The following is a 13,599-nucleotide window of genomic DNA, read 5'->3' as shown; positions in this document are numbered from 1 at the left end:
AGAATTATAAAAACTGAAATCACACGAGGTGACTTCATTAATATGATACGTTCCAAACCACAAGTACTGCTGACGTTATGCTTGACAGTTTCATTTACATATTGTGATGCTGCATTTCATTTAACATCTCTGATTAAAATCTAAAGGCACAATCGTCAAAGTTTAACTAAAACTGAGTCTGAAACAACTTTTAGGATGGTGGGTGAATCTGTGTCACTGTCACTGAGGATGGAAAATCTGGGACAAAACTTTAATGTTGATTCAATCATATTGTTTTTAAGTATATTTTGCTCATAGTGCTCTACCTGAGATGTCAAAAAGACTAACTAATGATTTAATTAGTAATGAGTTAAATGGGTTTCTGCAGCTTAAGATGATTAAATTAATCAGGAAAGACTTTCTTATGAACTTATTCACTGATTAATCAGAGTTATTCAGGAATGAGCCTAATCACTGATGAGTGGTTTTCAGCTCGTTAACACAATTGTTAAGACTTCAGTTAAACAAGCAGCCTCTTGACCACCTTTTAAACAGATTTCTTTTTGTTTTAAGTATCCTAAAAAACTGAAACTAATGCTAAAAGTATTTGTTTTTTTGCTTGTGCACTGGCACTAACATGTAAGCTCCTGTCACCTGAACGCAGCGCTGGCTCCGCCTCTTCATTGGCTTCCTACAGCTGCGCGTCATCGTCGAGGGGCGGGACCTGCCGAGGAGTTTATTGTCCTGAATGTGTAGTAGCACTCAAACTCATCCACAGTACAGTGTGTCACACTCCTGCAGGACACCATCCTCTCGTCTGGGACGCTCTTAACCTGGATTATCTGCCGGTGGTTGGACACAGCTGCTGTTAGATCTAATCGACAACTTCTTTTTTTTTTTATCATGCGAGTTTTTACTTGATCGGTGTAGAAAATAGTCTTTGTTGCATTTTGTCATAGAAGAATAAGATTTTTTTTTCCCACCTTCAAAGCATCAAGATTCAGCAAAAATGAACAAAAAAGGAATGGTGACTAAAATCCACACGAGGATAAGAGGTGACCCGTTCACGGCCAATTACGAGTTGGTCGGTAAAGAACTGGGCAGGTGAGTTTGTTTGTCGGGCTACGACGTTTCATTCACGGGAGAAAAACAAACGTGTGTGTGTGCTCACTGGTTGGATTACACCTCAATATGTGAATAAGCTTAGGCAAATCGGATAATCATATTAGATTTGCTCTCTGCACGTGTTGATGAGAAGCGCGTTAATTGGACATTTCCAATCGCGCATTCCTCCCAGAGGATGAAGGTGCGCTGTGGCAGCAGTGTCTGAAACTTTGTAAGACTTCCTAGTCGTTGAGACACAGTCAGTGAAGTTTTTTTTTTTGTTTGTTTTTTTTAAAGATGCTAGTTAACATGAAGTTTGACTTTAATAAGTTGCACTGTGCAAATTCTGCTCGTATGTCCGCTGCGCATGAAAGCATCATATTGTTCCCTGTGTCTCTGGACAGTCGTTTGTGTCGATGCCCTGCGGTCTAGTTCATTTTCACCAGTGTATTTCAGATCAAGCTGTGGTCACAGCTCAAATGCTATGAGCTATTTTTAAGTATTATTCTGCAGACATGTGCTGAATGTGCCCCAGTATTGCAGGTGAAACATGTTAAAATTGAAACATTATTAATTTGCAGTTTCTTCTTCCATATCTGTTTTACCATGAGTTCAGCATGAAACATGATGCATCTCCATGGCTCCAACCTACAATCTTTTATAGTCTCTCTCCAGCTAAATGCATTTTGTGTCACCTGGATCTGGCACACTGAAGAACACATTTAACTGCAATTGAAATTGGGGGTTCCCCAGTATGTCAGACATCAGTGAGTTTCCCCAGAAAACAATCTGAATTTCAATGAGGAACCACACTGGAGTTTTTGGGTTCCACTTAATGCAACAGCTGTTTGATTACATCTTGTACTAATTCTGCATCTGTCGCTGTAACTCCAGTGTTCACTGTAAGCTCGGTGCTCTGCTGAGCTGTGTGACAGCCTCACAGTCTGTGCACCGCAGCAGCCAGTTGTCCTTGTCAGACACCCTGTGGCAGCCTGCGGGGTTAGCTTGAGGCTGCCTAAGAAGAAGTAGTTTAGACTAGAGCAGCCTCTAAACACCCCCCCCCCCCCCTCCTCCCCCTCTCACCCTTATACTTCAGCCTTTCATCCTCTTTCCCCAAACCATCAACATCCAGAGATCAGGCCTCATAAGCTCAGGAATGTACATACACCAGCATCAGCTATGCAATACATGGAGTATATTAGGTGTGATGTTGACCATATTCAATCATGTCGGTGCCAGAGTTGAGTTTTTATTTTTAACTTTTTCCAACTCTCTTTAAATTGAAACAAGCAGTAAGAGTCATTGGCCCTAGTTTCAAAGCCTCGCCACATCAAACTTTGCATAATACACTGTGGTCCCCTGCAGAACTATGCACAATAAAATGTTGTGGCCAACTCAAAAGCAGGAAGAGGAACTCCGTCTGTGAAACAGGCAAATGAGTGCTGGGAGAACTGTCATTTCTCATTGCACTTGAGACGTGAATCAATGCCCCACTGGGGGAGACAAAACACACAGACTCCACAGGAAACAAGTTTCTCAATCAAATTATCACCATCTCCATTGCTGTATAGATGCTGTTTTGTGTTAGTTGATGACTGATGGCAGTCCAGTTTCAGACAGCTTCTGCTGGGGGTGACCCTGCAAATGAACCTTGTGGTCTGTATAAATCATTTTGCACTGTTCAGTGATTCAGAACAAATGTTTAAAAAGGTCTCAGAGTTTTCTGTCTGTAGCGGCGCTGCAAAAAGGAAACTAAACATCACATTGAACCACTGCACTGTAATGTATAGGTTCTGTGCATCTATGTAGTTGCATGGCTGGCTGGAAGATGACCGTGTTTAGTAACCTCTGATCTGTTGTAGTCTTTGAAAAGAGCTCCTGTTGCCTCTTTCTGTGGCCAGCAGTCATTCCTTTTCACCCAATACGTAGTTCCCAGCCCACACTCAGTTGCTCTGAACTTGGCTAATTAAGGATGAAAAGGCTCTGATGGCTTTTGCCTTTTCAGTCTGAACAATGCGTCATCACCATTCGGCGCGACTGGGAAACGGAGAAAGAGATGGAACAGGCCTCACAGCAGCCGGCGTGGTAGCCAAAACAGAACCCGGCTCCGGCCAGAACAGTTGCTGTTTTTGGTCTGCAGCGCTGTGGGCTCGGTGTGACCTTGTGTGGGGAAAATGGCTGGCACCACGCTGACTGGGCCTTTCTGACTTGACCACCTCATTTCGATTCTTCCCAATTTGGGCATCTTCACATGCTTCTGCAGTGTATGTGCATTATGTAGCTCATTAAAACATTGGGATCTTAGTTGGATTTAGATGTTGAGATCACGCTGTCCATTCTGGCATGCTGTTCAGGCTCCAACCCCCCTGCCTGGCCTGCCCAGTGGTGGTCAGGTGGGTGGTCTTGGTCTCAGAGCTGCCGAGTTAGCCTGCTGGTCAGCTTTTGTGTGACTGTCAAAGGAGAAGCAGGCTCTGGCCGCGGGTCTGGGCGAAGGCGTCAACACAATTCATTTGTCCATGTTGCTGTCAGCTGTAAAGAAAAGGACGCAGACAAGGCATCGTTATTAGTGCGAGATGGACAACTGGTGATTGTGGTTGACCCAAAACAGAGAGGCGCACATCGGACATCCTGCCAGCACCCACGGCTGATCTTTGACACCTCCTGTGAATCAGTGTATTCAAAGAAAAATGAGTGGTAGTGAAAGTGAAATTCTCAAAGGAGATGTTCTTTTTTTTATCTTATACTATTCCACTGACATGCAAGCTCTTTAATCTCTATGTTTTAGCTTGAGTTGTAAAGTGCCATTAGCCTTATCAGGGCCCCTGCCCAATATTGAGCAGCTCTTGCAGAAACCGTCACCCTTATCTTCCCCTCGTCAGACCCTCCTGAAGGCTAAAGGAAAAGGAGGAGAAAGAGAGAAATCTCTGCCAAGTGTCTAACGACGCCTTCTTGGCTGAGCGTATCGGTGGTTAATAGCAGTTTCTGTGTTTCAAATGATGCCACTTAACCTTCTTATCTCTCAGCCTCGCCTACAGCCTTGCAGTCGTGGCCTTTTCGTGTGCTTTTTCGAAACGTCTTTGCACTGTAATCTAGGTTTCACCTCATAACAGTTTAACTGTCATGATGTACGTCCAGCAATTTTAGCCTTTCATTTGCTGCTGTTTGAGTGACCTAAATTCGATTCAGTTGTCCCTTTGGCCACTTGGACACCGAACAGAACCATCTCTAACCAAATGTATTTGGAAAAACCAATAATGTGGTTGTGATTACTCTGCCTCCTCACTAATCACTCTCTCGCTCTCTCCCTTCTTTGTTTCCCAGGGGAAAGTTTGCGGTGGTGAAGAAGTGCATTGAAAAAGCAACAGGGAAGCAGTTTGCTGCCAAGTTCCTGCGAAAGCGACGGAAGGGCGAGGACTGCCGCATGGACATCTTGAATGAGATCGCCGTGCTTGAGTCGGCCAAGGCAAACCCTTATGTGGTGGCGCTGCACGAGGTCTATGAAACCAACACCGAAATCATCCTCGTTCTGGAGTGGTAAGACAGCAGACGTGCAGCAAAAAAGAAAACTCTTTAAACATTCACTGAATTCTGCCTTATCTGTGTTTGTGCACTGATGTGAGACAAAGAACAATGAACATTACATAAAAACACCTTAGCTGTTAGATAGGTCTGAATGAACCCTTAGATATTCATTCATTTCTAATGTCATGGCAGATTGAGGTCTGCAGGCAGAAACAGGTGTCAGAACACACAGTAAATTAATAGCTAACGTGTTAATTAATCAAATCTTGCATACAAATGATGCAATATCCTGTATTATGCATGACTTGAATGTCAGTTCTTTCATGCTTTCTTCTGAATTGTCAGCTTTTATCTGATCTGGGAAAAAAAAAATCTTTGTATTCTCAGCCATTTGCTGAGAAAACAGCTGCAAGTCTTTCTCACCTCGCATACGCATGCGAGATGCAGGCTCTCTTACTATTATGCATTGAGCTCTGCCTTAAATGGAAATTGTTGCACTGTGCGGTTTGCTGCTCACCTCCGCACCGCGGCCCTGTTACGCTAAATGGCTGTGAAGAAGTGTCACTTTAAAATATCAACGTGGCAAAACTGCAACATACTTGGTTTACAAAGTTTAAATCCACAAATGAGTCAGTGAAACGCTGCTGTGAGAAAAAGTGCTGCTCAGTACTTGATTGATATTTAATGTGCAAGTGAACTGTCTGAGTTGAAGTGATCAGTCAGTGACCCAGCAAGGTCATTCAAGCTGTCTGGCTCTAGTTGGTTGTGAAGGAAATTATCTGGCAGTATTAAGTATCCTCTGTCTGCTTTAATGACAGCCTTTGATTAGGATTTGGAAAGGATACTTAGCATCTTAATTACCTCGCTTCCCTCTTTACTGGGAGATGACACGGGGCAATTATGCATGAGCCACGTTCTCCTGACCCTGTTCCTGAACTGCTTGCTACTCGGGCAGGAAGCCCTCTCCTTGCTAGTCATCCCCAACCCAGACATGGAATGTCTTTGCAGAACAAAAGCCTCTCTATGGAGGGGAGGGGGCTGTGTTTGACCCCTGACTGAAGTGTGAAAGGGGAAGTAGCGCCACAGGTCACTACTGCACGACTGCTGAGAAAACATAGCAGGAGGTCAGTCGGCACTAGTCCACAGTTCCGCTCCGGCTGCCAAATGGAGCTGCACTGGGAGTCTGGGAGCTTATAATCAAGCAGTCTGCACAATATTTTAGCACTTAGAGAGGTTGGTTTTAATTTAAAATGTCAGCCCACGCTTTTCACAGTTATTGTCTACATTTGTCCTGAAAGCTGCGCCGGCACTTACAGCGAGACCCTCGGCTGGCGAAGGGGCCGCTTCTTTAAACTGCCTGACCTCAGCATGAGTTTCAAGAATTGCAAACCATTTTCCATTTCCTGTGGTTTTAAATGCAAGCAGCAAGCAAGGCTCCCAAAAGTAGCACACCCCCACACTGGTATAAAGTGTTGTGCGCACACGCGTGCGCGAGCGTGCGCTTCTCGTAGCCGCAACCACATCCTTGGTGTAATGTCAGAGAAATGGAAGCGAGAAGTTGAATTCTAATCATCTTTCAAAGTGGAGCTCCAGCATGTGTCGGTACCACAGAAACCCCCAGTATAATGACTAGTTGGAGAGACGGTCACTTCCATGAAAAATGATCGCGCAGCACCTCTGAGATCTGAAACGTATTTTGTGCACAGTAGCTAAAAATGGTCCTGACGATGAACTCTCCACAGAGCATAGTCCTGCTTTCTTTCTCTATAATGAAGTGCACTGTAACCTTTTTGAGGCTTACTTACTGTATGTAGAAAGGAATTTAAGTCCCAATGCATGTTGCTGCCTTCTTATTCACCATTATTATTTTTTTTTTCCATCATCAACATTTGCCTCACGAATCTTACTTAACTCGGCATCATCTCCACCGTGCGTTACCTCTATTTCGTCTTTTAGCTTGACCAATAGTATTTCCACACTCCCAATGGTATCTTCTCGCAACTCCACCTGATGTAAGAACACTTTTGCATACAGTGCATGATTCACCACATGATCTCACTCAGGGCGACATGACTTCAATTTAAGTAAATCTTTCAATTTCCTAACTTGTTTAGAGAGCAGCGTCATGTATGTTCTCCTGTATGTAATGGCACCAGAGCATTAGTGACCTCTTTAGGCTCTAATTAGACTGTCCAGGAAAACTGAGTCAACAGACAGGTTTGGCTTATGCAGTCTGGTTGACAGGGTGACGTAAAGGTGACGTCAATGAGCACCTGGCGTGGTGGTGTACCAAGAAGGGCAATGACCAAATAAAGCTACCAATACAGGACTGATTTGGTTTACTAATCTAGATCTATTTTGTGCTTATTTCCTCTTTATACCCTTTCATTTGGAGACTGAGACTCATCTGTTGTCAGCTCTGAGCCCCAAGTGGTTGTTTGGTTACAGTGAGCTTATTCTTGCGGGTTAGTGCAGGGGAGGATGTCTGCCTACAGACTGAAGCAGTGAGTACATTAGCGCTCTTGGAAGGCATGAGACAATATTTGGACTTCGGGGAAGTATCAGATCATTCTTAAGTGCTTGGGCAGAGTGTGTGCAGTCTGTTGAACTTAAACAGGACAGGCTTTATCAAGATTTTACATCATTTCAGGTGCTCTGCTGACAGCTTAATGAATATACTGAAACACTTACTCATGACAAGTCTTTAATTGTTCACTCAAGTGCTATACTGTAGATGCCTAACTTGTCAGATTCAAGTTTATTCTAAATACAGTACCAATTCACTGCGGGCACGATCTTTGGAGATTTCAGGGGGGAAAAATGAGACAAAGGGGAAAAGTGTCTGTCAAGTTTCAATCATGTCTTTCATTTCCTCTCCCAAATGAAAACACTAAGACCAGGCTTGCTTGTGCAGATCAGTGTAAAGAGGCTGAGTGCTGGATTTCATTGTATGTCCCCACTGCTACTTAATTCTATTGGGTTTGGTAGGTGGGCTTGAGTATGTCTGCAACAAGTAGGGGTAGGTGGTAGGTCAAGCATTTTTTGCTCTCAGCAAAAATAAATAAATAAATATAAAGGATTACAGGAACGACTGACGGATATCCTCAAAATCCAACAAAACACAGGTGCTATTTTCACAGCTGATGATGGTGAAAAAGTGCGGGTTTAGGAGGCTAACAGGGGATTCAGTGGTACTGGTTATGTAACTGACATCCCCAGGGCCTGGTCTCAAATTTTCCTCAGAGAGATGAAAAGCATGTGTGTCATCTAAATCCCCCTACACATGGTTCTAGTTTTGTGTTGGGTGAACTGTCAGCTTCAGGCTGTAGTCTGACTGATGGAGCATCCATTGTAAATCCACCATGTCTCCACTTTACTTAACCTTATTACACAAGCACAGCAAGACCAGGCAGGAATCTGACTAGTCCTTCTAGAAAAATGTGAACAGTCACCAGCGAGTTGTCAAATGACTAGATTAGATAGAAAAAGGATAATCCCTCATATTTAACTTCTGATCTGCTAATGACCAGAAAACTATGCAGGCTTACAGTATAGTGGGGTTAACAACCTTTATGCACATTATCTGTCCTCTATGCATCTCAACATGTGTTCTTTTCTACTTACTGAATTTTGAAGGCTCAGATTAGTTGCTGCTTTTCTCCGTTTTGATTTAGCAAGCTCACTTGCAATAAATCAGCCTGTATAAAGCCTTATCTCAACCTGCTGTAAGCCAACATGACCATTCTTATCTCATAATATTCCTGAAAAGGGGAAAGTACATATAAAGGTGGGGAACCAAAGTTAAATTGGTTTATATTGTACCCACACGCACTGTGTAGATGTGGACGTACAAGCCAAAGTACACTAATGAGGAGACAGGTTGTTACATAATTTTATCGAAAGTGGAAATGACTTTAGGTTTGTTCTCTAAATTTGTATTAATGGGATGGGTTGGAATCTGCTTTTATCAACTTGTGCAACTCAGACTAAGAGGAAAGGGCGTATTTGTGCAGTTTAAAGCATTTATTATGATAAGTTAAAATGAATAATCAAAAATGAACTTGAGCCAAACCAAACTCCACTGGGTGGCTGTTCATGTACAGCTGTTTTCTTCACATCTTATCCTTGCTTTGTTTTCTAAGGTTTCCTTCCTGTGCTTTCCTTTCAGTGCCGCTGGTGGCGAAATCTTCAACCAGTGCGTCGCCGATAACGACGACGCCTTCACAGAGAAAGATGTGATCCGACTGGCCAAGCAGATCCTGAATGGAGTGGCCTTTCTGCACCGAAACAATGTGGTTCACCTGGATCTGAAAGTAAGTGCGCTGAAATGTTGTGTGACAATATGGGACAGCATATTCCCTTGAGTGAGAGATATGATTTCTGTTATGCAACCACAGCTCATTCAGTGTGTCACGACCCTATTCCCACGAGCCATCGTTCAGTAAAGAAAACCTCGCTGAGCTATCATATTTTATTTAATGGCCCCTGAGGTAACAAGGCAGTCATCAGCGAAGTGCTCTTCTTATCTGCACTTCTCTAAACATTAACTAAATGTATTTTCAAAGTGAACAAGCACGTTAAAAACGAATCAGGTCAGAATAAATGTGGAGCCGGAGTGATGGAAAACATTTTGGTGGAGTGAGGTTAAGTGTTTCAAGAGGTGAATCTTAAGCACTCTGCATTTGCTCTTGGGGTGTGATGGACTGGAGTGGGTCTGTGTTTATCTCAAATGTTCCAGCCAACTCTGGCATTCAGCCAGTCTAACCCAGAATTAAGCACAGTCTTAGGCACACCACAGCACAGCACATACTAATCAAGGAGCCCTCTAAGTGGTTGGCAGGAATATCGTACCTGTTTTCAGTCGTGTCTGAAAGGCTAAGTGGATGATCAGAGATCAGAGGAGCTAACCGTTCCCCGGAGGAACCGTTAGCTCCATTTCTCTGACTTGTTCCCACTGGGATGTTTTAATGATGTCAGATCACAGGCGTCTTGAATAATCATTAATGCTTATGCAAGATACGTCCGTTTTAATCTGCCTGTGTGTTCTCTCCAGCCCCAGAACATCCTGTTGACCAGTGCCAGACCCCTGGGGGACATTCGCATTGTGGACTTTGGATTGTCAAGGCGCATGGACAGCATCACAGAAGTCAGGGAGATCCTGGGTACCCCAGAGTATGTGGGTGAGTCCTGCTTTCAGTCCTTAAATACCTAGAATCCCTTTTCAGTTGTATCACTTACCATAACTAAATGTGACCATGTGTTCCTGTTGCAGCACCAGAAATCCTGAACTACGAACCCATAAGCACCGCTACGGACATGTGGTGAGTGAGCTGCTAGTGTTAATGAGACTATTTCCAGGCATGTCAGTGGATGCCATGCAGAAGTCAATCATGCTTTTTCTTTTCTGGCAATGAAGACAAATTCAGGACAGTGACATCTCCTCCCTGAAGTGTAGACAGCAGTTTTATGTGCAGACCTTTGACCACAAGATACAAGATCACCTTTGTCTTAGATCTGCAGTTAATTAATGATTTAATGTGATGTTGTGATCTTCAAAGATGACAAATTAGCCCCTAACTTCTCTTTTTTCTTCCCTCTCTTCCAGGAGTATCGGGGTCCTGACTTACGTCATGCTGACCGGCGAGTCTCCCTTCCTGGGTGACGATAAGCAGGAGACATTTCTCAACATCTCCCAAGTCAACGTAGACTACTCGCAAGACACATTCGAGGGGATCTCCTCCCTGGCGATTGACTTCATCAAGTCGTTGTTGGTTAAAAACCCCAGGTGAGGTTGCTTACAGTAATAATAAAGAGGATCTGATGTTGTGATTATGGCTAAAACTTCAAAGTTTCCATCAGCATCAATCTGAGCTGATTTACACATAAAGGATGTGAGTCAGGTTCAAAGCGCCACGGAAGTACATCCTTTTAAACAAGTACGTGTGGTAACGAGGTTTGCGTCACTCAGGCGAGAACTCATTTCCTTTTTTTGCAAATCGTGGTTGTTATTTAATCTCAATTAAACACTGTCCTTTTTTTTTTTTTTTTTGACGTTACACCAAACACTGATGCAACAGCTAAAACATGTCACCGTGTTTAAAGAGAATCGAAGAAGGTTATTTCCGAGAGAAGCTATGTAACCACTTGTGACTAACTTAATCCTAACCCTCACTGTCATTGACAGCTGCAGCAGAGAGCCCCTAATTTGTCACCACAATTTATTGATGAGAAGTAGCAGCAGCCTCTGTCTCATATCTGTAGCCATAATCTCCAGTCTGTATCATTTAATTGCAGCAGATTAGTGGTGGTGTTGGAAAAAGTTGCAGATTCCTCAGTGTTTGAGTAATGGGTGAAAGATAGAGGGGAAAAATCCTCAGAGTAAGAACAACTCTTTCTGTGGTTTTTCCAATCCAAAAGTTGAAAAGAAAAATGGCCGATGTCTGTGAACGAGCAGATTGAGTGAATTGGAAGATCCAGGCGATGCATTGGTTATGTAAACTCTCAGGGAATTTCCACTCATCCACAGTGTTATTGTGTTTGTGTGCACAGGAAGAGAGCCACGGCAGAAGAATGCCTCAAACACCCCTGGCTGAACTCGCTGCCCCATCCCCATCCACACCTCCACACCATGACTGCCTCCTCGTTGGACGAACCGGAGACGAGCCAGTCGGAGTCGGAGCCCGAGAGCCCGGCTCCGTCCCCTGAGCTGGATTTACTCGGGTCGTACCTCAAGTGCCCGGGCCAGGGCGAGCTCAAGACGGGCCGGGATGCCTTCTCCTTCAGCGAGCCCCCTTTTCCCACCCGACCTGAAATACAGCAGCAGGAGCTGATCTGCTGAATGACGTTTCGCAGAGACTGAAGAGAGACTTAAGAAACTGAAACTCCTTGGAGCAGACACTGAAAGCCAGTGAGCCTGCAGCTTCTTGGCCTTGACTCAGGGCCGTGCTATATGGATGCTGTATGCCTGCTGCTTCAACTGCTGTGATATCTGTGGGCTGCGTGTCGTTTGATACCTCTACGTGTGTGTGTGAGTGTCCGCGCATGTGTGTGTGTACTATACATGCTACACCACGCTGATTTATGATTGCATGGGAGGAATGTTAGAGGAATAAAGACGCAGGAGAAAGAAGAGGGAGGGAGGGGGAGACGCACAAGGACTGTGCCGCAGCACTGCACTGCTGCCTTAAAAGTGACAGAACTGAACTTGGCTCCAGTTCACACTGTGGCTAGTTCACCCCTGCACGCACACTGGTTTCTCTTTTCACCCAATTAGCCTTTCGAACTGAGGAGAGGCGCTCTCCAGCTTCCTCGGAAATGACTTCACTCACTGTGTGCTCTCATCAAAACAAGTTATGCTGCGGCTGACCTACACATACCTTCTACGATGAGCTTTGTTGGAGTAAGTGAGGAGTTTTGACAGATGGGTTTTATTTAACAAAAGGAAGTAAAGTCAAAGATGGCACCTACGCTGAAACCAGACGTGGGCTACTCCACTGTTTTATATGTTTATTTATGTTTGTTATACCACTTCAGCTCCTTAAATAAACAAAACCACATCAAGGCCTGGGTTTAAGATGGAAATGTTTTTTTTTATTTTTATTTTATTTTAAGGACAATCGTGAGCACTTTTTTGTTCGTTATTGGCGTTCTGAGTAATATGAAAACCAAAGGCTCATCAAGCACAGTTAGCTGACACATATGTACTGTACATATTACCAGACCTCCACCACTCACTGTTCTTTGTGCCACTTTTTCAACCTCACTTCTGTGTAAATGTCAGAATTGAAGGTCTCGGTTTTGTTTGTTGGCTATTGCACATGTTGCACAAGTTTCTTTTTGTTTTGTTTTTGTACTTAATTGCAAGGTTGCCACTAGAGTTCATGCTCTTTAAATATGGTGAAAACATCAGTCGCGAAAAGAGGGAACGGCAGGGGGTTAAAACGAGTAGTTCAGTTTGGTTCGAAGAATTGTAACAGATGAACGATGACAATGGTCAACTGAAGAGCCCAGATTTGCATAAATACAGTCAGGTATGTAAATATGAAAACAGTGACACAATTTTCATCTTTCTTTATGCATCCACAGAGGATTTGAAATGTAAAAATCAACATGTGCCTTAAGCGGAGACTTAAGTTTAAACCCCAGTGGTTGTCGCTTAATATGACGGCAACAGATTATCAATGTAAATCAACTCGAGGCCTTTTACCTGCTTACGAAACTGGGTGTGGAACAGCTGAGCAATACATCAGTGAAATATACAACCAAGTGGATGAAAATTGGGTCAAAGTTTCAATTGTGATGAACCTCACTGTACTTCATATCTGCCTTCGAATGCCTGGGAGCAGAGAAATCTCAATTTCTCAACAAAAAAAGTACTGAAATGTATATTGTGAGTTAGTATTAAGATGAATTTGTCGATGATTTGTTTTATTAAACTAGTGTATGAATGTTAACATCATTGTATCATGTCTTATTTTGTATGTTTAACTTTTACTTCTGTTTTCTGCTCATGAATTTCAGGCAGGTTTGCACTTGTCCTTGTGGACGTTATATTAAAATGAATAAATATTGATGGCATGCATTGCAGATGTAAACTAAGAAAAAATACACATGCATTTTGTATTAAAATCCCCTGTCTCTGTGTGATTTCATGTTATTTATTTCACAAAAAACATAACTAACCAAATATAAAATTCATTTTGCAAAGGGACTGCTCTTCCAATACCTTATTCTAGTTGATCCTACTGACTTATATTATATTTATTTATTTATGACCTAGAACATAAATAAATAAATGTTGTATCACCTGTTTGTGTGTGATTGGTAGGAAAAAATAAAATCACACTAAAACATTTTGGCTATACTTGGACCACATTGTGTGTGAAGCATCCGCTTTTCTACTTAGTGTCTATTTACAGAAACAAAGCATCATGAAGAACATAAAAATATTCTCTTGAGCCTTGCTTGGGGCTCAAGAGTAAAAATATCCAGAAG

General features: G+C 43.1%; 1 protein-coding gene across 1 annotated transcript; it reads left to right on the top strand.

The window, feature by feature from the left end:
• Nucleotides 1-740: 740 nt before the first annotated feature.
• stk17al (serine/threonine kinase 17a like) lies at nt 741-13,063 on the top strand. The gene is made up of 7 exons (XM_026352172.1): nt 741-1,083; nt 4,405-4,617; nt 8,774-8,918; nt 9,659-9,785; nt 9,878-9,926; nt 10,211-10,390; nt 11,155-13,063. Exons 1-7 carry the CDS (start codon nt 989-991, stop codon nt 11,441-11,443), a joined length of 1,098 nt encoding a protein of 365 aa, XP_026207957.1. The 5' UTR covers nt 741-988; the 3' UTR covers nt 11,444-13,063.
• The last annotated feature ends 536 nt before the right edge of the window (nt 13,064-13,599 follow it).

The sequence above is a fragment of the Anabas testudineus genome, chromosome 8 (assembly GCF_900324465.2).
Source record: "Anabas testudineus chromosome 8, fAnaTes1.2, whole genome shotgun sequence".
In the NCBI taxonomy this organism is placed as follows: Eukaryota; Metazoa; Chordata; class Actinopteri; order Anabantiformes; family Anabantidae; genus Anabas; species Anabas testudineus.
Note: the sequence above shows the minus strand (reverse complement) of the source record. Positions and strands in the feature narration are given on the sequence as shown.

Bases quoted from the DNA above. Each gene is read 5' to 3' on its own strand.
- stk17al (XM_026352172.1), top strand. From the start codon at position 989: ATGAACAAAAAAGGAATGGTGACTAAAATCCACACGAGGATAAGAGGT. The intron at 1,084-4,404 runs GTGAGTTTGTTT...TTTGTTTCCCAG, and splicing joins GTCGGTAAAGAACTGGGCAG to GGGAAAGTTTGCGGTGGTGA. The intron at 8,919-9,658 runs GTAAGTGCGCTG...TGTTCTCTCCAG, and splicing joins TGGTTCACCTGGATCTGAAA to CCCCAGAACATCCTGTTGAC.